The following is a 25,900-nucleotide window of genomic DNA, read 5'->3' on the forward strand; positions in this document are numbered from 1 at the left end:
GGCACCAGAGAAAAAAATGCCATGTGACAGCTCACATGAAGTTTTTTTGTTTTGTTTTTAATTAGGAGAAAGGGAATGGGAAAAGGGGGGAGGGAGGAACCAACTTCTGAGGATGGGAGCAGCAGAACAGAAAATGGTGGTGTGTGTGGGGGCGACAGACAGCAGACAGGCAGAAGCAGAGAGAAAGGTGAGAGGGAGAGGGAAAGGGAAGGAGAGATGAATGTGCATAGGTGGTGCTCTTATTGGCTGCAGCTGAGGGTGTATCTTGTCAGAAACCCAAGGGCAGGCCAGTACAGATGCCTGAATACTAACGAAAATTTCCTGTTTTCTCTGGGTATTCAAAATGTAAAATCAAGGTGAGGGCATTATCCAGATCTTTTTTATCCAAGGGATAATTTTTCTTAATCTTTATGGGTGTTTTGCCTGCATACGTCTGTGTACTACGTATATTTGGTGCCTTCAGAGGCATTAAGAGAGTGTTGGATCCTCTGGGACTAGAATTCCAGACAGAGCAACCATGTGGATGCTGGGATCAAACTCAGGTCCTCTTGTAGAGCAACCAGTGCTCTTAACCACTGAACCATCTCTTCAGTGCCAGGATAAAACTTCAAGCAAAACAAAACAAAAAAACATCAAGCCTGGAATAATGGCACACATCTATAATCCCAGGACTAGAGGCTGAAGTAGGAAGATCAAAAATGCAAAGCCACTGGGAAAGGCGGCCTGTGTCTTTGATCCCAGCAGGAGGCAGAGGCAGGTGGGTCTCTGTGAGCTTGAGGCCAATCTAGTTGACATAGTTCCAGGCCTGCCAGGGCTACAAAGTGACACTCGGTCTCCAGGAAAAAAGAAAGTTAAAAGCTTCCTTGAGTTCTACAGTCAAGTAACATACCACTCTGTGCTATCAAACAAGACTGTCCCAGAAAACCAGAGGAAACAGTTTCTTTAAATGTCAAGGCTTCTATAGTATGATTCATTAGGACCTGAGCTCTCTAAGCAGTTGGTTTGACTTCTTTTGATTTGTGTTGTTTGAGACAGTGTGTCTCTTTAGTCCTGACTGGTCTTGAACTTACAGAGATCCTCTGGTCTCTGCCTCCCAAGTGCTGAAACTAATGGCATGTGCCACCATGCCCAGCTGGTTTGGCTTCATTTGAACATCTGTTCTAATATTATCTACATGATTCACAGCTAATCAAATTTCCCTCCATCCCCAGCCAATTCCAGTCTGGACACAATAATTTGTTACCAAATTTAATACAATTACACACAGGAGTTCACATCTACCAAGAGTGGTAAAAGTATTTCACTTCTAAAACAACAGAGCTTTGAAGAGTGAAACTACCACATAAGTCTCCATGTTGTCCATGCTGGCCACCACCAAGTGGTGGGAGTATTTATCACCTGGAGTCGTAGGTGCTGTTCTCACATGTCATCCATTAACCCGAAGCCTTTGGTTTATTTCTGGTGGCAAACCACTCATCACTTTTGTCTGCTGCCATTGCCTATGGAGACAAATGGGCAGATATTACTCCAAGTCTGCATTCTCCACCGTGATAATAGCACTAAAGTGAGTTTACCTGTGCTGAGAATGTTGCTCACTGTAACAGGAGAGCCGGTGAGCACCAAGCAGTTACTTGCTGATTCTCACATGCAGCTGGCAATAAGGACTGGCAGTTGATGAGAGAGCAGGGATTGGGTGTGTGACTATGGGCCCTGGGAACAACAGGAATCCCCAATGCTTATGAGCTTGGTCTGAAACCAAGTCTAAATGAATACAGCTCAGTGGTGGAGTACTTGGAGTACCTCCAATTCAAGCCCCAGTACTACCACCAAAAAGTATTTGCCACAGCCAGGCATGGTGGAGCTCACCTTTAATCCCAGCACTTGGGAAACAGAGGCAGGAGGATTTCTGAGTTCAAGGCCAGCCTGGTCTATAGATAGAGTTCCAAGACAGACAGGGCTACACAGGGAAACCCTGTCATAACTCAAATTCTAACTAATCTCAATAAAAAAGACCCGGAGTCAGATATTAAGGGGTGAAAGCTGAAAGATCAGAGAAGCAGAGCAGCCAGCCACTAGAGTTCTTACCTCCAGGAAATCTCAGACCAAAAGGGGCTGAGCTCCTGTCTCCTCCCACCTTATATTCCTCTCTCCACCTCCCTAGTGCTGGGATTCAAGGCATTCGATCCCAAGTGCAGGGAATGGCTAGCTCCACCCTCTGATCTTCAGGCAAGCTTTATTTGTTAGAGCACAAATAAATTATCACCACACCCTGTCTTGGAAAAATGAAAAGTTTGCCTCTATAATTCATTTAGCTGTTTGGTAAAAAAATTTAGTCCAAAAGCAAGTATGGGCCAGGTAGTGGTTGCCCATACCTTTAATCCCAGTACTCAGGAGGCAGAGACAAGTGGATCTCTGTGAGTTTAAGGCCAGCCTAGTCTACATATTGAGTTCCAAGATACCAGAGCTGCTACACAGAGAAACAAACAAAAAAGCAAATATGGTAATACTTTTTTTTAAAGTGAGTTTTGGGGGCTGGATCGATGACTCAGCACTTAAGCATATGTACTGCTCTTGCAGAGGGCCTGAGTTCAGGTCTTCGAATCCATGTCAAGTGGCTCCCAGCCACTTGTAACTCTAACTCCAGGGGAACTACCACTGTCTCCTGTACCACAGGGCACCTGCACACACACGTGCTATATACTCTCTCATACACTCTCATACACTTGAGCACTCGATACACACACACACACACACACACACACACACACAGAGAGAGAGAGAGAGAGAGAGAGAAATGGTAATAAAAATAAATCTTTTTTTTTTAATTGAGATTTTATCATGCACTAGATCTATACTGAGTCCAGGCATGACTGGAGTGACAATCTAGCTTTGGGGATTACACTGAACAGTGATGGAAAGAAAGTTACTTTTCAAAAGAAAGTATTTGTGCTTTGAGGTATTTACTGTAAAAGACTTATAAGGTCCTATCAGATTAAAAGGTAAGGAACAACTAAATGGTTGGAGAAATAGTGTGTCAGAAATAGTTGTCTACACCAGGAGGAAACGACAAGATAATGTTTACATTAGGAAACATAACAGAAAAAATATAAAATAAATGTATTTGGTTTAGCAATAGTGAAGCCGAAGGTGACTGCCCTTGGTAGTGGGCTTCAGAAATGGGACAAGACATGGCTATGTTTCATTTATATGAAACCTTAGACCTAGCCAGCCTGGTGGTGAACACCTGCAATACCAGCACTCAAGGGGAGGAATAGGAAAATTGCCAGTTCCAGAATAGCCTAGGTTACTCCCTAAATCCCTGCTTAAATAAGTAATAATCAATTTTAGGCCTATCCAATTTATTATTTGGATAAAATATAAGGAACTTAAACCTTGAAGCAATATTAAAAAACTCCCTTCCAGGAGGTGGTGGCACACATCTTTAATCCCAGAACTTGGGAGGCAGAGGCAGAGGCAGGCATATCTCTCTGAGTTCAAGGCCAGCCTGATCTACAAAGCAAGTTCTAGGACATCTAGGACTACACAGAGGGAGAAAAAAAAAAAAAAGGAATGAAGAAAGGAAGGAAAGAAGTAGAAGTAAAAGAAAATAGAAAAAGCTATCTAGAGTAATGTGACTATACTCTATACTCTAGTCCCCTTAACCAGTTTCTTTGGTATATTAAGCCAAGAACTTTCACCTTTTCACCTAAAAGATACACTTTTGTGGCTCCCCTGGTTTCTTTTCTTTTCTTTTTTTTTTCCTTTGGTTTTTTAAGACAAGGTTTCTCTGTGGCTTTGGAGGCTGTCCTGGAACTAGCTCTTGTAGACCAGGCTGGTCTTGAACTCAGAGAGATCCGCCTACCTCTGCCTCCCGAGTGCTGGGATTAAAGGTGTGCACCACCAACGCCCGGCTTTCCCCCTGTTTTCAATTAAATTTACTTATTGAATGTGTGTAGGTGTAGGTACACACATGCCACAGTGCAGGGGTAGATTTGAGGACAATTTGTAGTCCATTCTCTCCTTCCATTATGTGGGTCCCAGGGATTAAAACTCAGGTTTTGTCAGGCTTGGCAGCAAGTCCCTTAATCCATTGAGCCATCTTACCAGCCCACAGCTATTCTTTGTCATAGCCAAACTGCTATTTTTGTCATTTGGAGCCATTATTATGTAAAATAAAGGTTTTGAACCCAAGCACTGAGATCCTGTCACCAAGCTAGATGACAAGGGGGTGTGTAGGTTCAGTTGTACACACAGTGTGGATACACTGCCCAAAGAGATGATTCCTGTCCCAAGTAGACAAAGCAGGAGAACAAGAGATTTCATCATGTCACTCAAAGCAAGGTATAATCTAAACTGCATGGTTACTCATTTCTGAAGTCTGCATTTAATACGTTCAGACATGGTTGACTGCACATATAACCAACTATGAAAAGAGACACTGGCTAAGAGATTCACTTTGGTGTAATTACTCTTGTCAGCTGTCTGGCACTTCCCTGTACAGTAAAAGCAATTCTCCTAGATACTGACCTTAGAAACATGAAACATAGCTGCAAGAAGATTTAAGCAAGAATGCTCACAGCACTCACTCTTCCTTAAGAACTAAAAATCTATAAATAACTTAAATGTTTGCTACCATGGGAATGGATAAACAAGTTGTTATCTAATAAAAGCATACAAAAGATGATACATACAATTACATGGTCAAATCTCAAAATGTTATTTTGAGAGAAAGAAACCAAGCATAGAGAAATACCTAGTAAATAGATTCATTTGTTTGAAATCCAAGAATAAGCAAAACTGATCTGCTGTGCCATAAATCAGAACAGCAGTTGCCTCTGGGAGAAGCGTCAGGGAGATATGAAGAAGGCAGGATCTCAGTTCCACAGAAGAGCTCAGAAGAGGGGGAGCTGCCAGTGCATGGAAGAGCAAGGAAGGGAAGAACAGCATGAGAGCTCCCTCAACATTCCATTTTCCTTCATGATAAAGCTTCAAGAGGATAGGAATCTTCTGCATATGTCCTATTTTAATTCACCATGACTGTTGTTATGTCTATGGTTAATTATCATCCACAAAGCACACTATAGTCCTAAGAAATGAGTATTTTTATTTTCTTTATCTCACCTTTTTAAGATAAATTTCTAAAGGAACTTTAGAAGTCCAGAGAATTATAATAAGTTGTTTAAAGGCTAGTTATATAGTTTTAAAAACAATAGAACTGGATCAATTGATTCCTTTAATCACTCAATCACTGAATTAGGTATTCAGAAGTGAGTGAGGCCCAGTGGTCAGCCCTACAGTCCTATCTACATGGAAGATGAAGCTGGAAGGCCCCTTGAGCCCAGGAACTCAAGGGCAACCAGGACAACAGAGTCCCTGTCTCAAAAGTCCAAAGTATTCAGAGAACGTCTACTTCACACTAGATCTATGTTAGAAGTTGGAGAACAACAATGGGCTACTGTTTCCCTGATGAAACACCAGGTTTGATGGGAACAGAAGCTGCCGCATTTGGCTAGATGAGATCACCAACAATGTCAACATGAGCACTATTTGGTGCCAAGATCCAAAGCAGAACAGATGAAGTATGCACTGCAGACAAGAAGTAGAAACTATGTGTAGACAGATCTTTGAAACAGAAATCTAATAAAAGAAACCTGGTGATACAGTCCTAAAACTTGGGAGGCTGAGGCAGGAGGACCACTGGTTTGTAGTCAGTTTGGAGACACAGATTTACTTCTCAAAAACAGAGAAACAAACAAACACCTGGAGATGGACTATGGCATTGAAAGGGTTTGCTTTGGGAGTTTTGCTTTTTACTTGATTATGTATTTGTGTGCCTGAGTGTTATATATGTTCATCATGTGCATGCAGGAGTTCTTGGAGGTCACAAGAGGATGTCAGATCCCTTGGAACTGAAGTCATAAGCAGTTGTGAGCCACCACGTGGGTGCTGGGAACTGAACCTGTGTCACCTCTAAGAGCAGTACGTTCTCTTAACTACTAACCCATGTCTCCAGCCACTGCTTTTCTTGGAACTTGCTATGTAGACAAGCTGGCCTTGAATTCAGAGATTCCCTACCTCTGCCTCCTGAGCCTGCCTCTGCCTCCCTAGAAAAGTTCTTAAAATATGAGAGCTACTGGATTTCTTGGTGTGACAATGAGAACAAGTAGGAAGCAAGAGAAAGAGTATGATGTCAAATGGAAACCAGATAACCAAATGGCCAAGGAAACCAAGGGGGATGGAACCCAGGGACTTTCATCCACTGAGCTGAGTAATGGTGTTCACAGCAGTAGTGGATTTCTTCCTGAGGCAGTGGGAAGATGGAAATGCTAAGTCCTACAAGGGGCAAGGTAAGTGACACTGAAGACATTGGTCTCTCATTAGAAGTCATCGAAACAGGGAAAGGACATGCTTGTCAGCACCTGGACCCTGTACACCCTTTATACTATCCTGCTTTGGCCTATGATGACATCGATGTAGAATCAAGACTCACATCATCCAGTAACTTGCTGCCTTTTGGATCCCTCTTAGAAAGTTCTCGGAAAGCTTCATCCCCAACAAAGCAAATTTCATGTCCATCCTGTATCAAAAGAGAAAAGCAATGTAAAAAAAAAAAAAAAAAAAAAAAAAAAAATCTTTGAAGAAATTCCAGGACACCCTATCCCTTGTTAAGTGATACTTACAGGGTCAGCCAGGATGACTACTTGCACTGTCGCCTTCCCTGGGGTATCCAGACTAACCAGTGGTGTCAGGATCGATTGGCTCTCCTTTTTCATCAAATCTTCTAAATCTGGCAACTTGAAAAATACAAAAAAGCAAGTGAGCAAGGGTCACATACCACTTCTATGATATGGTCCTCATTTGACCATGGCACCACTGGACATATTTTATTATCTCAGTGATTCTTAAAAGAATGGTACCCCCATGGAAGACCTCACTCTCCCTGGGGAGCAGAAATGGTATGGGATAGGTGTGTGGGGGGGGGTGAGGGAGAGGGAACTGGGATTGACATGTAAAACAATCTTGTTTCTAATTCAAATAAAAAAATGGAGGAAAAAAAAAAAAAAGAATGGTTATGCATGACAACAAAGCCACAATCAGAAATGAACTCAAGATAGGTTCTCAGCTGGGTTGAAACCAGATACTGAAAGAGCTTAAACAATCTGGCCAGGGGCTGGAGAGATGGCTCAACAACTAAGAGCGAGTACTACTCTTTTTTTTTTTTCCCCAAGCAGGGTCTCTTTGTGTAACAGCCTTGGCTGTCCTGGAACTCACTCTGTAGTCCAGGCTGGCCTCAACTCACAAAGATCCGCCTGCCTCTGCCTCCCAAGTACTGAGATTAAAGGCGTGTGCCACCACAGGCCGGCTGAGTATTATTCTTGAAGGGGACCCAAGTTCAGTTCCCAGCAACAATGTCAGGGGCTTCATAAACTCTGGTAACTCCAGCTCCAGTGGGAATCCAATGTGGGCACCTGCATTCATGCGCGTGCACACACACACACACACACACACACACACACAGACACACACACACTAAAAGGAAAAAAAAAAGGAGTCAGAGGAATGGCTCTATGGAGTTTGGCTCCTCACATCCCCTTCAAGGGCTCACAACTTCCTATAAGTCCAAGTCTGGGGAATCTGACAATCACCAGACACACCTGTACTCACATGCACACAGACACACACGCATATACATAATTAAAAATTTATTAATGTTTTAAAAGATACAATTAGGTTATCAAATAGTACCTCTTTCTGAGGACAAGAAAAAGCAATTCTTCCAAAGGCTGCTGCATGATCAATTGCACCTTTGATGCCCTGTAGTTCCAGTTTACACTGAGGAGAAATAAGAAAGTGGGTTGATACTTTCTGACAGGTTACACGTGTGTGTAGTATAAAAGCTCTACCATGCTTGGGAAGGCACTTGCCATGCAAGTGTGAAGACCTCAGTCCAGACCCTGGCACCCACAGAAAGCTGGATGTGGTAGCACTGGTATGTGATTGAGACAGGAAAAACTCCAAAGCTTACAGGTCAGCTACCATGAACAAAAACTGAGGCAGTATCTGAGGGGTAAAAAGTTATTAGTGGGTTTTGTTTTCTTCTATTCATTTGGATAAACGCTGATTCACTGTGAAGAACCCTGGGGCCACTGTCATGTTAACCTGATTGATGAACCAAACTCAAAGCAGCAGACAAGCTGTTCCTCTTCGAGGTCACTCACCTGGTTATCAGCGTAGCCCAGCACAGCCCTCTGCTTCTCCTCATCCTGCTCATAAATGTTCATTCCCAGGAGATTAGACCAGTAGTTCAAGGACTTCTGGATATCAGTCACTGCTAGAGTTACTTTTAATACAGGATCTGTAAGGTAAGAAAACAGATGAATGAGGTCACTTCAGTGGAACGGGATAAAAAGGCCCAAACAGGCTAAAGTATATGTAAGAATTTAGCTTAGGAGGCTGGAGGGGAGTGTGTGCCTAGCATAAAAGGCTTTCCATTTGATATCCAGAAAGTCTCTTCTTAGCTAAAGAAATGTTTATTTAGTTTAAATCAATATGAAAAGAAACATGATCCACCAGGCGGTGGTGGCACACGCCTTTAGTCCCAGCACTCAGGAGGCAGAGACAGGCGGATCTCTGTGAGATCGAGTTCCAGGACAGTCTCAAAAAAAAAAAAAAAAAAAAAGAAAGAAAGAAAAGAAACATGATCCAAATAAATGACAGTAAGATAATCATTCGGTGGGGATAAGTTACATGTTTGAATTAAATAGCAATATGCATTTCTGTTGGGTAAAAGGATTAAATTTAAAGAATAAACTAAGGAAACACAAATAATTTGTTTTTCATTATTTAATTTTATTGTCTTGACAAAATAGTAATGTTAACTGTTTTATTGCAGGCAAGGGAATTAAAATGAAAAACACTGAGAGAGTGTAAATTAGAAAATTTGTGGGAAAGGATTTGACAGAATGTACCAAAAGTTTTAAAAATGTACTGAAAAAGCAAGTCCGTTTTTTAGCAACTCAGAAAGTTGTGTGGCTGTGTGAAGGGCTTTTTATCACAAAGGCATTCAACAGTGTTGCCCAGAACAATGAAACACTAGGAACAACAAAACACCCAATAACAGAGGCTGCTTATTTTCAGTAATGAAATACTGCCATGGAATTTCTGCAATGGCTTATGCAGGGAACATATATATACATATGTATTTATTGTTTTTGATAAAAGACCTTACTCTACAATGTTCACAGTAGCTATCTTTGGACATGTGGGTATTACTTTTTCCTCCCTTCTTCCTTATTGTCCCTCGTCACACACAAATGTAATTTAAAAAATAAAAACAAAAACCACCAAGCACCTAGCATATAATGGAAGCATGTCATATTTTAAGTTGATTTTCTGATCCTCAACCCCACCACTGGTGCCAGAGGTTGAACCCAGGCCCTTGCACATTAGGCAAGTACTCTATCACTCAGTGGCAGCTCCAGCTCTGTAAAGCAATTTTCCTTTTCTTTCTTCATCAAATGTGCCCTTATCCAGGCTTTTGCCTGGCCTAGCATAATTACCTGACTGAGGTAGACTTTGATCTTGTAAATAGAACTTGTATCCTCCCGGGGCCTCAGTTTCAAAAACTCCTTCTGCAACTTTTTTGAGTGGCCACTCCAGCTTCCTGGCATTGCTGATAGCCTGGCTGGAAGCAAGTGTGATTCCCTGTGTCAAATAACACCCACATATATCATTACAACAGAGCTCTCACAGGACAAGATAAGGAACCAAAACCCCAAAACCAAAACCAACTAAAATTTAATAGACATTTTCTTACAGTAATTTTAAAGAGGATTTTAGATTGTTTTTCCAATTTCTTCAGATTCAGACATTCATAAATCACAGCAAACAAATCCAAATGTCATCATTATGTGATCCATTTAAAACCAAAGACAATCTCGTCAGTTTTCAAGACCTAAGCAGAAAAAATCTTGATCTTCCTGGACTGGCCAGCTAACCATTTGAGACAACTTCGAATTAGTTATTCACTTATGAGGCTGACCAAGAACCTGGAGCTTTGTTTATTCTAGGTGAGTGCTCTACCACTTTGTATCAACAGCCCAATTTTGGATTTGAAACATAAACCCTTTAACTACGAAGGAACTTTAGTCAAAGTTCTCAAGCAGCCTACACACTTTGTCTTCCCTTGATGGTCCTTAAAAGACCCAGCATTATACACTTTTGCCCCCTTTGAGGCAGGGTCTTAACTATGTAGCCCTGGTTGGCCTCAAGACCCCATAATCCTCCTGTCTAAGTCTTCTGAGTGCTACGATTATAGTCATGTGCCATCATTCCCAGCTATCATGTCATTTCTTAACCAACTCCTACCACCTTCCCCTCAGCCTCTCTATTCCAGCTATTTATTGCCTCTCTATTCAAGCCAGGTGTTGTTTGAGGCCTCTGAACAGGATCTTCTCTCCACTTAGAATCCTCTCTCCACAGACCTTACTCCATCCTCCTCTGAACTCCTGCTCCATTTCATCTCCTCACTAATAACCTTTTCAGCTTCAAATTTAAAAAGTCAACTAGGTCTGGAGAGATGGCTCAGCAGTTAAGAGTACTGGTTGCTCTTCCAGAGGACCAGGGTTCAGTTCCTAGCATCCAGTTGGCAGCTCACAACCATCCCTAACTCCAGTGCAAGTGGATCCAACACCCTCTCCTGACCTCTTCAGATAGTGCATACACAAGGTACACATACAAACAGGCAAAACACTTCCACTTTTTTTTTTCTTTTTTTGGTTTTTAGAGACAGGGTTTCTTTGTAGCTTTGAAGCCTGTCCTGGAACTCGCTTTGTAGACCAGACTGGCCTCAAACACAGAAATCCACCTGTCTCTGCCTCCTGAGTGATGGAAAGGAATGCACCACCCCACCTGGCCACTTCCCCTTTTTAAAGATTATTTTTATTAGTTTTAATTACATTATAGATGTGTGTGTCTGTTTGTATAATTGTGCATACAAATACAGGTACCAGTGGAGGCTAAGGATTTCCCATCCCCCCAGGAACTAGAGTTACAGGCGGTTGTAAGCTGCCTGACGTTCATTTTTTTTTTTTTTTTTAAGCCAACTTTGTTTCTAACCTGGACTGTTATAACAGTCTCTGCCTCATCCAGATATGCACTGGGACAGAGTGATATTTACCATGAAGTCGTTGCCAAGCTTGTAGTCTCCAATGCCATAATTGTACGTCAGTTCTGCAACAAAATGATCATCCTCAGGCCCAAATCCCACCATTGTTTTACTCCATTTCCCATCATAAGGCCTAAAAAATAAAAAGAAAGTAAATGAACCCAGTGACCACAGGAAAAATATGCTTCCTACTTTTGGACACAGAGAGGCAGCCAGTCCCTTTGGGTCCCCTAAATTCTAAACAAGGATGAGATGACCTCTGAAGGTGCTAACAGCAGCTGTGGACAGTGCTCAAGCACCACAACCATACAGTCCACACACCATCCATTAGGCATTTACTCAAGGCAAAGATTAATTACCTTTAAAAAATATATAGGCAGGGAATCCTAAAGGCAGCTCTAGTCTAACCTCAGACAATTTCTTTGCATATCATAAGCATGTAAATCCCAACCGACCTTGGAAGTTTTCAACTTGCCATGAATACTAAGCTCAGGAGACCCTTAGCCGTCGCTTTACCCACCGCTTATACTTATTTGTGCTATAGTAAAATATGAAAAAATATCTGTCGGGGCTGGAGAGGTGGTTCAGAGGTTAAGAGCACTGAATGCTCTTCCAGAGGTCCTGAGTTCAATTCCCAGAAACCACATGGTGGCTCACAACCATCCCTAATGAGACCTGGTGCCCTTTTCTGGCCACAGGCATACATGTAGGCATAACACTGTATACATAATAAATAAATAAATCTAAAAAAAAGAAAAGAAAAATATCTGTCTCTGTTAAGACTCCTGGCATAGAGCTCCTTAAGCCTTGGGATTCCCTGACAAGTAGGCCTTGTATTCCTGAGCTCCTCTGGAATGCCTGGGTTTACCATAATGAGCAGACTGAAGGTGAGGCTGGATAGCCAGAGGATTTGCCTGGCTGCCAAAAAGACCTAAAGATTAGAATGTTCAGCCACACGCACCTTTGAGAAGGGGAGAGGTAGAGCGTAAACACTACCAATCTGTATAAAATCTATTCAACAAGATTTGATAAGTTCGTGGGCTGTTGATGCCACAGAGGTACTGGGATCATGGAAGCAATTGGAAGTGCCATCCCTCTTCTCTTGCAGGCCTTCCTGCATACGGCTCTTCTGCCTGCTCTTCCTGATTTGCATCCTTTATAAGAAGCCAGTAAATGTAGGTAGTGTAACCCTGAGGTCAGGAGGGGGGCTACTACAATTTGTAGCTAGTCTCATATACCTCCAGAGAGGCAAGGAATTGAGTTAAACAGTCAGACAACTGGCTGGAATCTGGAGTACTGGAGAACTGCTTGCTGTACCTAAGTGTTGTGTGACATGCTGAGAAACAAAGGGTGAATCCCCATTGCTGTTTGGGTAGCTTCTCTTATTTCTTGCTTTCTTTTAAAATTTAATTATTTATTTCATTATTTACCCCACTGTCTCATACTCAACTTTGAGAACCTGTGTTCTACTTGGGAGCTATTCAGAACCTAAGATTTTAAGACACAAGATACCATACCCATTACATGCAGCTTTGCAGCCTTCTTCAAATTCCTCATGGCGTAGAACCTAATAAAGAAAGTAGACTAAATTGTAAAATTTTACCCTTTTAGAGTTCTAGGAAATCCAAGGGCTTGTGTTAGACAAGTGCTCCACAGCTAAGCAACACTCCTAGCCCTTGAACTTTAAAGACCGAGTCTCACTGTATAGTCCAGTTGGTCTCAAATTATAATCCTCCTGCTTCAGGTATCCACACACTGGGATTTCAGGTGTACTAGTATTGTACATGGCACCCTTATTTATTTATTTATTTATTTTTAGATAGGGTTTCTCTGTGTAGCTTGGAGCCTGTCCTGGAACTTGCTCTGTAGACTAGGCTAGCCTTGAACTCACAGAGATCCACCTACACATGGCACATTTATACAAACTAAAAGGACAGAACACAAACATTATCCTTTGCCAGCTTTACTAAGAGAAACAAACAGAACTTCCAGGCTAGATGTAGCAGAGTTAAAAAGGACATCTTAAGATGGGCATGGTGGCACATGTCTTTAATCCCAGCCCTCAAGAGGCACAAGCACTCTGTGAGTTCAAGGCCAGCCTGGTCTACAGGGTGAATTCCAGGACAGCCAAGGATACACTGTGAGATCCTGCTGCTACCCTCTCTCCAAAAAAAAGAGTCGTATTCTCAAACAGGTATGAAATCTCCATGGGGTAGGAAGCCACTGTGGTACAAAAGTGTGTTCAACACTAGAGAAGTCTGACTGCAGTGTGTAATGCTGAGCAAGCTGTTTTAGGTTCTCAGTCTCAGACTGAGTATGAGAATAACTATGTTGGTGAATTACGTGTTTAAGCACCTAAGGCTAAGGCAGAACCTAGAATACAGAAGGTTCTCAGTGTCTTAGTTTCTGCTCTCCACCTGATTTTCTCTCCAAGACACTGTGTCACTATGTAGCACAATGTGGCTTCAGACTTACTGTATAGTCTAGGCTGGCCTTGAGCTTCCCAACTGCTGGGACTGCAGGAATGGGCCACCACACTCAGCTGATTTTCATTTTGTATTCCTACTGCTCCTGTTAAAGTTCCATTACTTCCCTCAAAGATGACAAAAATCAACTTTATTATCTGGGCATGGTGGCACACCTGTAATTCCAGCACTCTGGAGGTACTGAGGCAGAAACATATCAGGTTCAAGGGCAACCTGAGCTATTTACTACCCCCCCCAAAGAAAACCCACAAAACTTATTGGTTTCTTTCCTTAATACTAACATAAAAATATATCACTAAAGCACAGCTCTGATGGCATCACAAGCTCCCCCTTACTTCAGCATAAAACTCAAACTGCTTTGCATGAATAGCATTCAAGACAATACTAGAAACAATCCCAACCTATGTGTTCTCATATCTCATCTCTTCATCTAGCTAAATGCACATAAAATGAGTGCCATTTCCCAAATGATTAGGTGATTTCCACATCACCTATCCAGGTCTTCTTGGTAACTTCCCTCTAACCTTGGTAAGTGGAAACCTTACTTTCCAAGGTCAGCTTGAATACAAGGTCCCCATTAATTATTTTCCTGATAACCCAGGTTGGCAAATCTTTCCTTTTGTACTTTTAGCATAATGATAGCTACTACTTTAGAGAACACAACTATCTATGAGTCAAGTACCACCTATACAATAACATGTTTAATCCTCATACAACCTTTGATCAATGAAGAAACAGAATAATGACATCTAGTATCACTAAACTCTGACTCCCATGACTGTTAGTCAAATCTGATTTCCCACATCATTGCTCTAAATGGGAACAACTACCAAAGTCACTTGTACCTTAGTTGACAAACCTTAACATGGTACTCTGAAAATCAGGTAGGGGTGGGTGTGTCTGTCTGTCTGTCTGCCTGCCTGCCACATGTCAGATCCCTTGGAGCTGGATTTACAGATGATTGTGTGCTATCTAACATTGGTGTTGGGAGAACAGTAATCACTCTTAAAGGCTGAGCCATCTCTCCAGCCCCCTACACAGTGGATATTTCTTTTTTCTTTTCCTTCCTTTCTTCCTTCCTTCCTTCCTTCCTTCCTTCCTTCCTTCCTTCCTTCCTTCCTTCCTTTCCCAGACAAGGTTTCTCTGTATTGCTTTGGAGGTTGTCCTGGAACTATCTCTTGTAGACCAGGCTGGCCTCAAACTCACAGAGATCTGCCTGCCTCTGCCTCCCAAGTGCCGGGATTAAAAGTGTGCACCACCAATGCCGGGCCACAGCAGATATTTCTATGATTAATTTGTGTGGTCTGATTAATTTGTGTAACTCCCTTTGCACTCCTTACCTTCTGTACCATCTGTACACTAAGCTGGATTCTCGTTGCTACAAAGTATTCTGCACTGGTGTGTTCCCTATTTCCCTGACTCAAGAAGAGCTCCTCCACTACATTTTCAGCTAAGTGACCCCTTTAGAATTGCAGCGTCTCAGACTGTTTCTAGGTACTAGGAAGGAGACTAGATTCTGACCTCATACTTAATCTGGGCTCTCCAGAGGAGGGCCAGAGATTTACAGAGAGAGCCTGAGTAACTAAGAAAGAGACCATTCGTTCTTGCCCTGACAGGGGGTGTTCATGCAGTGCTATAGAATAGTGGAGTGCTTACTTAGCATGCACAAGACCACGGGTTCCATTCCCAGAACCTAAACTTTAAATCCCCAGCCCTGACGGAAGCCGAACTTTGAATTTAATTGCTGATCATACCCAAACGTTTCGAATTAGAAGAGACCGCTCTGTCGTGAAGTGGAAGGGATTTTATAATGTTTTGCCTGACAATGCTCCTACAAGCTCCCCAATCCAGGGATGCAACAAATATTTGTGAAGGTCTGTAGGCGACGGAACGTGCGTCGACAACACAGCTGGTAGGTCGGTGCCCTTTCAAAGGCTTCCCAACCCGAAAACGGGAGCGGGGGTTGCAAAAGTTGAAAACCCGCCGTGCCGACCCGGAGTCTTGGGCCTGGCGGCTGAAGTGGCTGCACGCGTATCGCGTCCTCCCTCCCAGGTGCGGCTCGCGCCAGCCCCGCTCGGCCCCGGTCTGCACCTGCATCCCCAGGACATCTCGAAAGAAATGCACCGTCTGGAAGCGGTTCCCCACTTTGAAGACGAAGTGCAGAGCTCGACGAGTGGCCATGACTCCCACCGCAAAGACGGAATCACAAGCAGAGGGCCACTCCTCCCGCAAACCCAGGAAGAACGCCGCGTGACGTCACTACGATTCGACGGCGCGCTCGAGTGAGGTAGCGCGCAGTATAGCAAAGATGGCCGCTCCAGCGAGGGCTCTGAGTTCTTCTCTGATACCGTTGCTGAGGGTGATCCAGACTCGGGACCTCGGCGCGCGGCGCTGGGTCCGGGCGCTACGGCGCAGCCCGGTGAGAGTGGTGTTTCCCTCCGGACAAGTGGAGGAACGGAAGCGTGCTCCTGTCCAGCAGCCTCGCAAGGCGGTCCCTGAGGCCAGTTCTCAGCAGCAGCGACATAAACACGCTCTTGAGACATCCCCATCCCAGACACCTCACACCTGGGAAGAAACAGGGCTTCGCTATGATAAGGCCTTTCCCGGGGACAGGAGGCTAAGGTGATGTGTTCTTGAGGCTTGTTGACTATTCTCGTTTCTCTTCCTGACCCACAGCGGAACCTCTGGCTCTTAAGTTTCTGCTGTGCAAAAGAGCAAGAGAGAGGGAGAGGGAGAGGAGGGTGAGGGAGAGAGAGAGGGAGAGGGAGAGGAGGGTGAGGAGAGAGAGAGAGAGAGAGAGAGAGAGAGAGAGAGAGAGAGAGAGAGAGAGAGAGAGAGAGTTCTTTGACATACGTGCCTCCGCCAAGCTCAGCGTGTCTGTTAAACCACATGTGTCCTAATGACAAGAACGTTAATTATCACCATTCTCTGTTTGCACCCACAGCAGTGTCATGACAATAGTTAAGTCCAGGCCTTTTCGGGAAAAGCAAGGGAAGATTCTACTGGAAGGTCGCAGGCTGATTGCAGATGCTCTCAAGGCTGGAGCTGTCCCGAAAGTGTTCTTTTTTAGCCGTCTGGAATACATCAAGGAGTTGCCAGTGGATAAGCTCAAAGGTGTCAGCCTCATTAAGGTGAAATTTGAAGATATCAAAGATTGGTCCGACCTAGTAACGCCACAAGGAATAATGGGTCAGTGATTTACAGTGTATCAATCATCTTTTTCATACAAGTGTACTACCCTAGACTTTATTGTTCATAGTTGTCTTTTTTGTTTGTTTTGTTTTGTTTTTCGAGACAGGGTTTCTCTGTAGCTTTGGAGGCTGTCTTGGAACTCGCTCTGTAGACCAGGCTGGCCTTGAACTCATAGAGATCCGCCTGTCTCTGCCTCCTGAGTGCTGGGACTAAAGGCGTGCATTGCCAGCACCAGCTTTCTCTCTGGTTTTTGTTGTGGTACTTTTTGTTTATTTTTGACATAGTTTCATTTAGTCCAGGCTGGCTTAAAACTCTGTGTTTGGCTGAGGATAACTTTGAACCACTGATGCTGCTGCTTCCACCTCCTTCCTGCTGGGATTACAGACATGTGTACACCATGTCCAGCTTTTTGTTTGTTTGGTTTTCAAATAATTTTATTTTTATTTCGTGTACATTGGTGTTTTCCCTGAGTGTGTGCCTGGAGTTACAGACAGGTGAGCTGCCATGTGGGTGCTGGGACAGGAAGAGCCATCTCTCCTGCCTGTTTGTTTGTTTTATGGATTGTTAAAAAACACATTTTATGGGCTGGCCTTGGTGGTGCACACCCTTAGTCAAAGCACTTGGGAGGCAGAGGCAGGTGGATCTCTGTGAGTTTGAGACCAGCCCAGGTCCACGGAGTAAGTTTCAGAAGATCCAGAGCTACCTAGTGAAACCCTGTCTCAAAAAACCATTTTACTTATTTTGTGTCTATGTGCATGGGTCAGAAGACAATCTGTGGAAATCAGTTTTTTTTTCTCCGCTCTGTGAGTCCTGGACATTCATCTCCGGTCATCAGGCATGACAGTGGGTATCTTTACCTGCTAAGCCATCCTGTAGAATTACTTCAAGTTCATCTTCAGCTTCCTTCTTGCCCAGTTTCTCTCTCCGAAGATACTGCCCTGAACAATGTATGCTTTCAGATACAGTGCAGAGATCATTAAATGAGAGAATTTTTCATCAAGGAAGCCACTCAGGATTTTCATTTTTCTAAGCACCCCCAGCCTATTTGTGTCTGTGTGTTAGAGTGAGGATAGAGGGGTCACTAGGTAAGCGATTCTGCTCTATCTAAACTTGCCATGCTTCTGACCTCAGCAGGAGACCACACAAATGGCTCAGTCCTCAGAACTCCACGGTTCCATCAGTATGCATCCCCTGCACACACCTCCTAGGCAGTACTTCTCTGGGCTGGACTGTTTAGAAGAGTTATTACTTCTTTCAAAGCTACTAAGCGGGGTGGGTGGGGGGGGTCATTACTTTAATAAATTTATTTCCTGGGAATAATTTTAAGACAATGCAATGAAAGACAGCTCTGTGGATAATGTTTAAATATTTAGGTTAAGGCTACAAATTAAGTAAAACAAAACCCCAGTGGGAAAATGGAGAAAGGTTATAGCATCAGGACAGTTTGGGAAAAAGAAAATATAAATAAAGACACTAATGTAAAGGGGTCACAATAGCCAGGTTAGTGCAAAAGAGTCACCTCCCTGGTAATCAGGGAAAATGAAAATTAAAATAATTAAATGCTATTTTAAGTTGACAGTAACTGTGTCTTCATTAAGCAAGTTTTGAGTGAGGAAGCAGATATTTATCGTTCTAGATATGGAGAGTACCATAGCCTGTGAGGAGGGCAGTTCAGTGTCATTTATTAACATTAAGAGTATATGTGCACTGTTTGTACATTTCACTTACATGAGTTTGTCCCAGAGAAGTTTTCAGATATTTGCAGAGAGAGTCCTCTGAGGATACTCCCTGTAACACTTTTTTTGAAATAAAGAAAATTTTAAATCTTTAACTGTCAACATGAAAAGAGCTAAACTTTGACATATCATATTACAAAATATTACAACATTTAGAAAAATACAGTAGCTGCAAATATATTGACATTGTAAAATTTTTAAAGATACATTGAGTAAGATGAGCAGATTACAAAATGAGGGTTTTTTTTTTAATTTGCTTACAGATAATAGGTTATATAGATGCCAGTTTTTAATTTTAAAATGTATGTATGAGTGCTTTGCCTGCATGTGTGTATCTGTACCATGTATGTGCCTGGGCCTACTGAGGTCAAAAGAGAGTATCAGATCTGAGACTGGACTTGTGAGCCACTGTGTGAATACTGGGAATTGAACTCAAGTTCTCAAGAGCAGCAAGCATTCTATACTGCTGAGCCAACTCTCCAGCCCCTATATGTCAATTTTAACATTTGGTTTGGAGTCCTGTTTTTGTTGCTTCTAGAAGTGCTAGGGATCAACTCCAAAGCTGTATGCATGCTAGGCAAGTGTTGTACCACTGAGGACATCCCAAACCCTTGTTCTTTTTGTGTGACAGTGTTATGTAGATTATGATGGCCTTAAACTCCCAGTTCTGCTTCCAGCCATTTGCCACCACACCCACAGTGGTTTTTGTCAGTGTTGAAAAGGTATGGTAAATGTGCCGATATATAGGTGAGTGCCTAGAGTTCAGAAAAGAGACAATTGAGAAGCAGATCGAGTGGGATGGGGTTAGCACTGGCAGAAATTTTGTTGTTTGAAATTTTGCAGTCTTCACTAGGTAATAGTGAATACATAAGAAAGATAAATAAACAAAAAAGTCAAACCATTCTCATGTCCACTCCAGACAAGCAGATCTCTTGTGTTGTTTCCTCAGGGATTTTTGCCAAACCCGACCCTGTTAAGATGACATATCCAGAGACTCAGCTTCACCATTCACTGCCCTTAGTGTTGATTTGTGACAATCTCCGTGACCCTGGGAACCTGGGGACAATTCTGAGATCTGCAGCTGGAGCAGGCTGCAGTAAAGTCTTACTCACCAAAGGTAAGAACACCTTTTTTTTTTTTAAGTTTTTTTTTTTTTTAATTGTGTGTACATGTGTATGTCTGTGTGGGGGCATATGCAGGTGCCTGCAGAGGTCAGAGGTTCAGCATCCTCTGGAGCTGTAGTTACAGGCAGTTGTGAGCTGTCTACTTGGGTTCTGGGAATGCAGCCCCCGTTTGTAAGGTTCTATGTAGGAGCAGTGTTCACTCTTCAGTGCTGACCCGTCTTTCTCTCTCCAGCCTGGTAAAAGCAACTCTTCCCCGGTGGTGTCACTAGCTGCTTTTAAGTGAGTTAGGGTTCCTGACAGACACTCCTGGCTCTGGCTCTTTGACCTGCCCTGGACTAACTGCATGCCCATAAACAATATGCTAAATGTCAATTCCCTCATCTGTAGGGGGGAATAATAAGAATCTTCCTCATGGGTGGTTTTTGTTTGCTTCTTAAGATTACTTGAAATGATACAAATAGGATTCAGTAAACATTGCTTATCTTTTTTTTTTTTTTTTTTTTTTTTTTTTTTTTTGGTTTCTCAAGACAGGGTTTCTCTGTGTGGCTTTGGAGCCTATCCTGGCACTCACTCTGTAGACTAGGCTGGCCTCGAACTCACAGAGATCTGCCTGCCTCTGCCTCCCGAGTGCTGGGATTTAAAGGTGTGCGCCACCAATGCCCGGCACATTGCTTATCTTTTAAAATTATTTTGAGATCTGCTGAGCTGTTTCAGAATTTTAAGTCACTGGGGGGGTGGATTCCATTTTATGAATGTGCATTAATTGTTTATGTGCCAAATTTAACACTTGGTTTCAGATCCTATGTTTATCTTGAGTTTTCACAATGTTGGGCATATGAGTCCTCTGCAGTCAGATTTTTCTTTGGGCATCCAGCTCACAAGTAACAACACAGAGACTTATGATTATGAAATCTTGGCCTTAGCTCAGCTTGTACCGCTAGCTCTTATAACTTAAATTAACACATTTACTTTATTTTTATAATTTTTTATTACATACCAATCTAAGTTCCTCCTCCTTCCCCTCCTCCCACCTTCCTCCTCCATCCACTCCTCAGAGAGGATAAGGAATCCTATGGGGAGTCAGTGACGTCTGTCCCATCACCACATTGAGGCAGGTCCAAGGCCCTCCCCCGTGTCTAGGCTGAGCAAAGAATCTCTCGATAGGAAATGGGCTCCAAAAAGCCAGTTCATGTACTAGGGATAGATCCTGGTCTCACTGCCAGTGGTCCCACAAACTGCTCAAGCCATCCACTGTCACATGCATTCAGGGGGTGCTAGTTTGAATCTATACAGGTTCCCCACCTGTCAGTCTGGAGTCCGTGAGCTCTCACTAGCTCAGGTCAGCTGTTTCTATGAGTTTCCCCATCATGGCCTTGACCCCTTTGATCCTATTATTGCTCCTTCCTCTTCAACTGGACTCCAGGAGCTTTACCCAGTGCTGGGTTGTGGATCTTTGCATCTGCTTCCATCGGTTGCTGGATGAAGTTTCTATGATGACAATTATAATAGTCCTCAGTCTGTTTCCAGGGGAGACCAGTTCAGGCACCGCTCCACTATTCCTTAGAGTTTTATCTGGGGTCATCCTTGTGTAGTGCCAGGGTTCTCAATAATCCTATAATGGCTCCCTCTATCAAAATATTTCTGCTGGGCGGTGGTGGAGCACACTTTTAATCCCAGCACTCAGGAGGCAGAGGCAGGTGGATCTGTGTGAGTTCAAGGCCAACCTGGTCTTCAAAGAGAGTTCCAGGACAACAGTCTCCAAACCTACAGAGAAACCCTGTCTTAAAAAAAAAAATAAAATAAAATAAAAGATATTTCTTTCCTTGCTTTCCCTGTCCTTCCCCCAACTGGACTATCCTGTTCCCTCATGTTCTCCTCCCCACTCTCCTTCCCTCCTCCTCTTTCTCTACCCACGTTCCCCCCCACCCTTCCCCACTCCCAGTTTACTCAGATCTTGTCTATTTCCCCTTCCTAGGCAGATCCATGTATGTCTATCTTAGGGTTATTTTTGTTATCTTGCTGAGGCTGTGAACTATAGGTCTGTTATCCTTTAACTTATTTATTTTAGTCTACATCCGTCACATGGCTCATTACCTCATCTCTCAGTGCTATACATGCTCCTTCCTCTGCATCTGGCTAACGACATTGCCTTCTTTTTCCCAGAGTTCTTGCTCTGCCCAACTATACCTCCTGCCCAGCTCTTAACAGTTCAATCATAGCAATACATTTTCACACAGTGTACAAATATCCCACAGCACCCTTCCTAACCCTTGAGTTCTGAATCCTGTAGAAGAAAAGCTGTCACCAGAGTGATTATGTGTTCTGGTACATCTTTCTTAGCCTTGGGGAAGTGTAGTTACACAAGCCACACACAAATTAGCCTTATTACATGTGTGTCTTTTCTCACCAGAAGGGGATTAATAGGCTTGGTTCTAAACATACCTGGCTGGCAGTTGAGGCATGTCAAAAATGCCTATTATATCCTGGGACTGGAGGGGAGGGAGCATATCACTCATCAGAAACGCCCAGGCTGCTATTAAACATAAACTAATAGCGCAGCCATTGCTGAGACTTGCCTAGATTGCTCCTGACTCAGTCTGTCCAAGTGCAGTTCCCTGGCAGTGTGAGACCTAGTTGCTGGTGTTCCATTTTCAGTTCCCCACTCACTCCGTTACTGAGTGCTCTCATAGCAGTTGTGGCTTTGGAAATGTGTTCATATAGCCTATAGTTTCACTTGTTATCACTGGCTGGCATGAAGGAGATAGGGAAAGAATAGGACCTAATTGGTATGATGCCCGGTGTCAAGGGTATGAGGAGGACGGAACTCTCATCTTTTCCTTACTCCTTACTGGATGAAGGGATGAAACTAGACAGCTGCTCTCACAAACTAGGCCCATCTAGTCCCTTCCTTCATCTTGGCCTATAGCCCAGCTCCCATCTCTGGTTCCCTGCAATGTATGGCACAGCCCATAGGCATGGGTACATTCTCTGGTCTTAGCCTCCTCTCAGAGTTGGTCTGACTGATACTGTCCTAAGTTTGACGAGTTAACTTTTAAAATAAATTGTCACAAGGAAACCTGGTGACATGGTGAGATGCCCTCCTTCAGCTTGCCTAGGGTGAGAATAGGCACAAGGAGAGGTCAGTATTTGATAGGCAGCCAACGCAGAGGAGCCTTTACTGGATGTGACTATGTCAGAATAGGTTCCTCTGGCCTTCTCACTGCAATGTGAGGGAAGGCCTGAGGCAGGGACAGGGCTATCACCTAGTTTGGGCTCCTGCTTCCTCCTGGATTACTGCATGAACTTCCCACTTGATTTCCCCATTGTTAGTGCAGGGAGACTGCTCTTGTCCAGATTGAACACTGAAATCAAATGGATATTTCTAAAAAACAGTCAGATTCTGCCTCTGGCTTCGCTTAAATCCTTCAGTGGCATAATTTTGCTAAAATCCTACACTCCTGTGTAGTACACTCTGCTTCCATTATGCTGGCTCTTGCCTCCTATCCCACCCCACCCTGCCTATCAGAGGCATGCTTGCTAACTCCCTGTCTCTTTGTCCTCTGCCTGGTCCTCTCTCCAGCAAGATCCTCTTGTGTTGTAGGACCCAGTGTCATGGTCTCTTAGATGTTTAGTTTTTTTTGTTTTTGTTTTTGTTTTTTCTGGAAAGCCTGGCTTTGTATAGGGCTGTTTTTCATGCTTTTTCACCAGTTAACACTGATATTGCAGTCACCTGATTCAGTGTTTCTCCAGTACCATCACCCAGTTGACATCTTGAGTTCCCAGAGGTCTGTGGTGCTATTCTAATTCCATTGCATCCCCTGCAATGCCTGGCACCTGTGTATGGATGAGATGAACAAAATCTATTTCCAGCACTAGCAGCAGTCAGTCTTCTAGTCCCTTTGCTGGTCAGTGTCATCTAATGGGAGGTTCTTGGTCCCAGCAATGGAGAAGGCTCTAATGGAAAACTCTTGGTTTATCTCCTGGTTAAATTAAAGGGACTTACTTCAGGGTTCCCTTTGTAGTCTAGGAAGGTTTGTAATGTCTCAATTGTGTCTTGTTTTCTAGGCTGTGTGGATGCCTGGGAGCCTAAAGTGCTTCGGGCAGGCATGGGGGCACATTTCCAGGTGCCCATTGTGAACAATCTGGAATGGGAAACAGTGCCCAATCACTTGCCCCCTGACACCCGAGTTTATGTGGCAGACAACTGTGGTCTCTATGCTCAGGCTCAGATATCTAATAAAACTAGTGACCATGACTGGGCATGTGATCGACGATTCCTGAAGTTTCACAAGTATGAAGAAGAGGACCTAGACTCTAAAACCAGAAAAGACTGGCTTCCCAAACTTGAGGTCCAGAGTTACGATTTGGACTGGACAGAAGCACCAGCAGCTGTGGTGATAGGTGGGGAGACACATGGAGTGAGCCTGGAATCCCTGCAATTGGCTGAGAGTACTGGTGGCAAGAGACTGCTGATCCCCGTTGTACCTGGAGTGGACAGCCTGAATTCAGCCATGGCTGCAAGCATCCTGCTCTTTGAAGGGAAAAGACAGCTAAGGATAAAGGTGGAAGACTTGAGCAGTGAGAGGAGTTACCACTGAAGGAACACAGAAATCCTCAGTGTGAGGGTTCCTCCTGTTCCTGCTACACTGGAATGATGTTAGGAGACTGGCCAAGGTGATAATAGGAGCCAGGAGGTAGGTATTGCCACCATTATGTGGTTACTAGAAAGATACGAATTTCTATTAGTTTCTGCTGCTTCTCATTAAATAACAAAGGTCAAAATTCTTTTTTATTTTTCATGTATGAGTGTATGTCTGCATGTATGCCTACATGTCTGCATTTATGCCTTGTATCTGGCAGAGGTCAGAAGAGAGTATCAGATCCCCTGGAACTGGAGCTAAAGGCTAGATTCACAAACAAAAAAAACAAAACAAACAAAAAAAAACAAAGTACATTTAAGTGTGGCAAATAGATACCTGTCTCTCTGTCTCTGCCTCTGTTTGTCTCTGTATGTGTTTCTCTCTTTTTAGTTTGAGATAGGATGTCATGTAGACTAGACTGACTTCAAAGACTTCGTGTGTCTAAGGATGGCCTCCTTCCACTCCTGGTCCTCCTGACTTCACCTTCTGAGTGCCGGGATTACAGCTATGGGAGCACCATGCCCAACATTGTGTGGTGCTAGGACTCAAACACAGGGCTTCCGTGTGAACTAGGTAAGCACTCTGCCAGGGGAGCCACAATCCCAGCCCCTTAGGGTCTCTTTCATCTTTGCAGTGATGAGTACATCGCTAACAGTTAGGACTCGGGAAGCAGGGCTTCAGGGTTATGACATCCCATAGGCAGCAGATGTGTATTTCCTCCCTTGTGGGTGAGCCAGTAGAAGCAGTTAACCCATCAGATGCCTTCCTAGCACAGCACCTCTGCAGAGTTGTTTTGAGACAGGTATAGCCCTGGATAGTCTGAACTCATAGAAACCAGAGTGGCCTTGAACATAGAGATCAACTTCCTGTGCTCCCGAGTGCTGTGACTAAAGGTGTGCACCACCATACTTGGCTTTACCGACATCTTTCTGAGGACTGTCAATGAAGAAAGGCTGGAAACCGGGTCTTGAAATTTATAGCATAACCTGCCTCTGTTGGGGAAGTGCCAGCTTGCTTACCAGTTCCTTGCTGCTAGTTGTGGTTTATGTGATGCTTGGTTAAATGCTGTGATTTAGGGGGACAGCAAGATGGCTCAGAGAATAAAGGCGTTTGCTGTATAAGTCTGGTGGAACCTGAGTTCAGTCCCCAGAATCCACATAAAGGTGGAAGGAGAGAACCAACTCCACGGGGTCATCCTCTGACCTCCACACATACAATGATGATGAGGATTTAAGGAGATGGAGAAATGGCTCATCAGTTAAGAGCCCTTAACTGGACCTGAGTTCAATTTCCAGCACTCATGATGGGCGGATCACAACCACCTATAACTTCATCTCCAAATGATCTGATCCCTCTTCAGACCTCTTCAGGTACCTGTACTCATGTGTGCACAAACACAGACATGCATATTCATGTAATTTTTTTTTTAAAGTGAGGGGATTGGAGAGATGACTTAGAGGTTAAGAGTACTGGATGCTCTTCCAGAGGTCCTGAGTTCAATTCCCAGCAACCACAAGGTGGTTCACATCGTAATGAGATCTGGTGCCCACTTCTG

General features: G+C 43.6%; 2 protein-coding genes across 2 annotated transcripts; one reads left to right on the plus strand and one right to left on the minus strand.

Annotated features, from left to right (window-relative positions):
- Positions 1–1,234: 1,234 nt before the first annotated feature.
- Positions 1,235–15,901, minus strand: Glod4 (glyoxalase domain containing 4). The gene is made up of 9 exons (XM_027426705.2): positions 15,745–15,901; positions 12,685–12,734; positions 11,180–11,300; positions 9,561–9,705; positions 8,220–8,356; positions 7,747–7,833; positions 6,681–6,794; positions 6,491–6,577; positions 1,235–1,499 (listed from the first exon to the last, which is right to left on the minus strand). Exons 1-9 carry the CDS (start codon positions 15,832–15,834, stop codon positions 1,434–1,436), a joined length of 897 nt encoding a protein of 298 aa, XP_027282506.1. The 5' UTR covers positions 15,835–15,901; the 3' UTR covers positions 1,235–1,433.
- A 31-nt stretch (positions 15,902–15,932) lies between these two features.
- Positions 15,933–24,698, plus strand: Mrm3 (mitochondrial rRNA methyltransferase 3). Its single transcript, XM_027426704.2, has 4 exons — positions 15,933–16,275; positions 16,598–16,842; positions 19,531–19,698; positions 23,771–24,698. Exons 1-4 carry the CDS (start codon positions 15,962–15,964, stop codon positions 24,301–24,303), a joined length of 1,260 nt encoding a protein of 419 aa, XP_027282505.1. The 5' UTR covers positions 15,933–15,961; the 3' UTR covers positions 24,304–24,698.
- Positions 24,699–25,900: the final 1,202 nt, after the last annotated feature.

This window comes from Cricetulus griseus, chromosome 7 (assembly GCF_003668045.3).
Source record: "Cricetulus griseus strain 17A/GY chromosome 7, alternate assembly CriGri-PICRH-1.0, whole genome shotgun sequence".
Classification (NCBI taxonomy): Eukaryota; Metazoa; Chordata; class Mammalia; order Rodentia; family Cricetidae; genus Cricetulus; species Cricetulus griseus.

Bases quoted from the DNA above. Each gene is read 5' to 3' on its own strand.
- Glod4 (XM_027426705.2), bottom strand. From the start codon at position 15,834: ATGGCCACTCGTCGAGCTCTGCACTTCGTCTTCAAAGTGGGGAACCGC. The intron at 9,706-11,179 runs GTAAATATCACT...TATTTGACACAG, and splicing joins AGCTTGGCAACGACTTCATG to GGAATCACACTTGCTTCCAG. The intron at 7,834-8,219 runs GTGAGTGACCTC...ATTTCTCCTCAG, and splicing joins TGGGCTACGCTGATAACCAG to TGTAAACTGGAACTACAGGG.
- Mrm3 (XM_027426704.2), top strand. From the start codon at position 15,962: ATGGCCGCTCCAGCGAGGGCTCTGAGTTCTTCTCTGATACCGTTGCTG. The intron at 16,843-19,530 runs GTCAGTGATTTA...TTGTTTCCTCAG, and splicing joins AACGCCACAAGGAATAATGG to GGATTTTTGCCAAACCCGAC. The intron at 19,699-23,770 runs GTAAGAACACCT...CTTGTTTTCTAG, and splicing joins TAAAGTCTTACTCACCAAAG to GCTGTGTGGATGCCTGGGAG.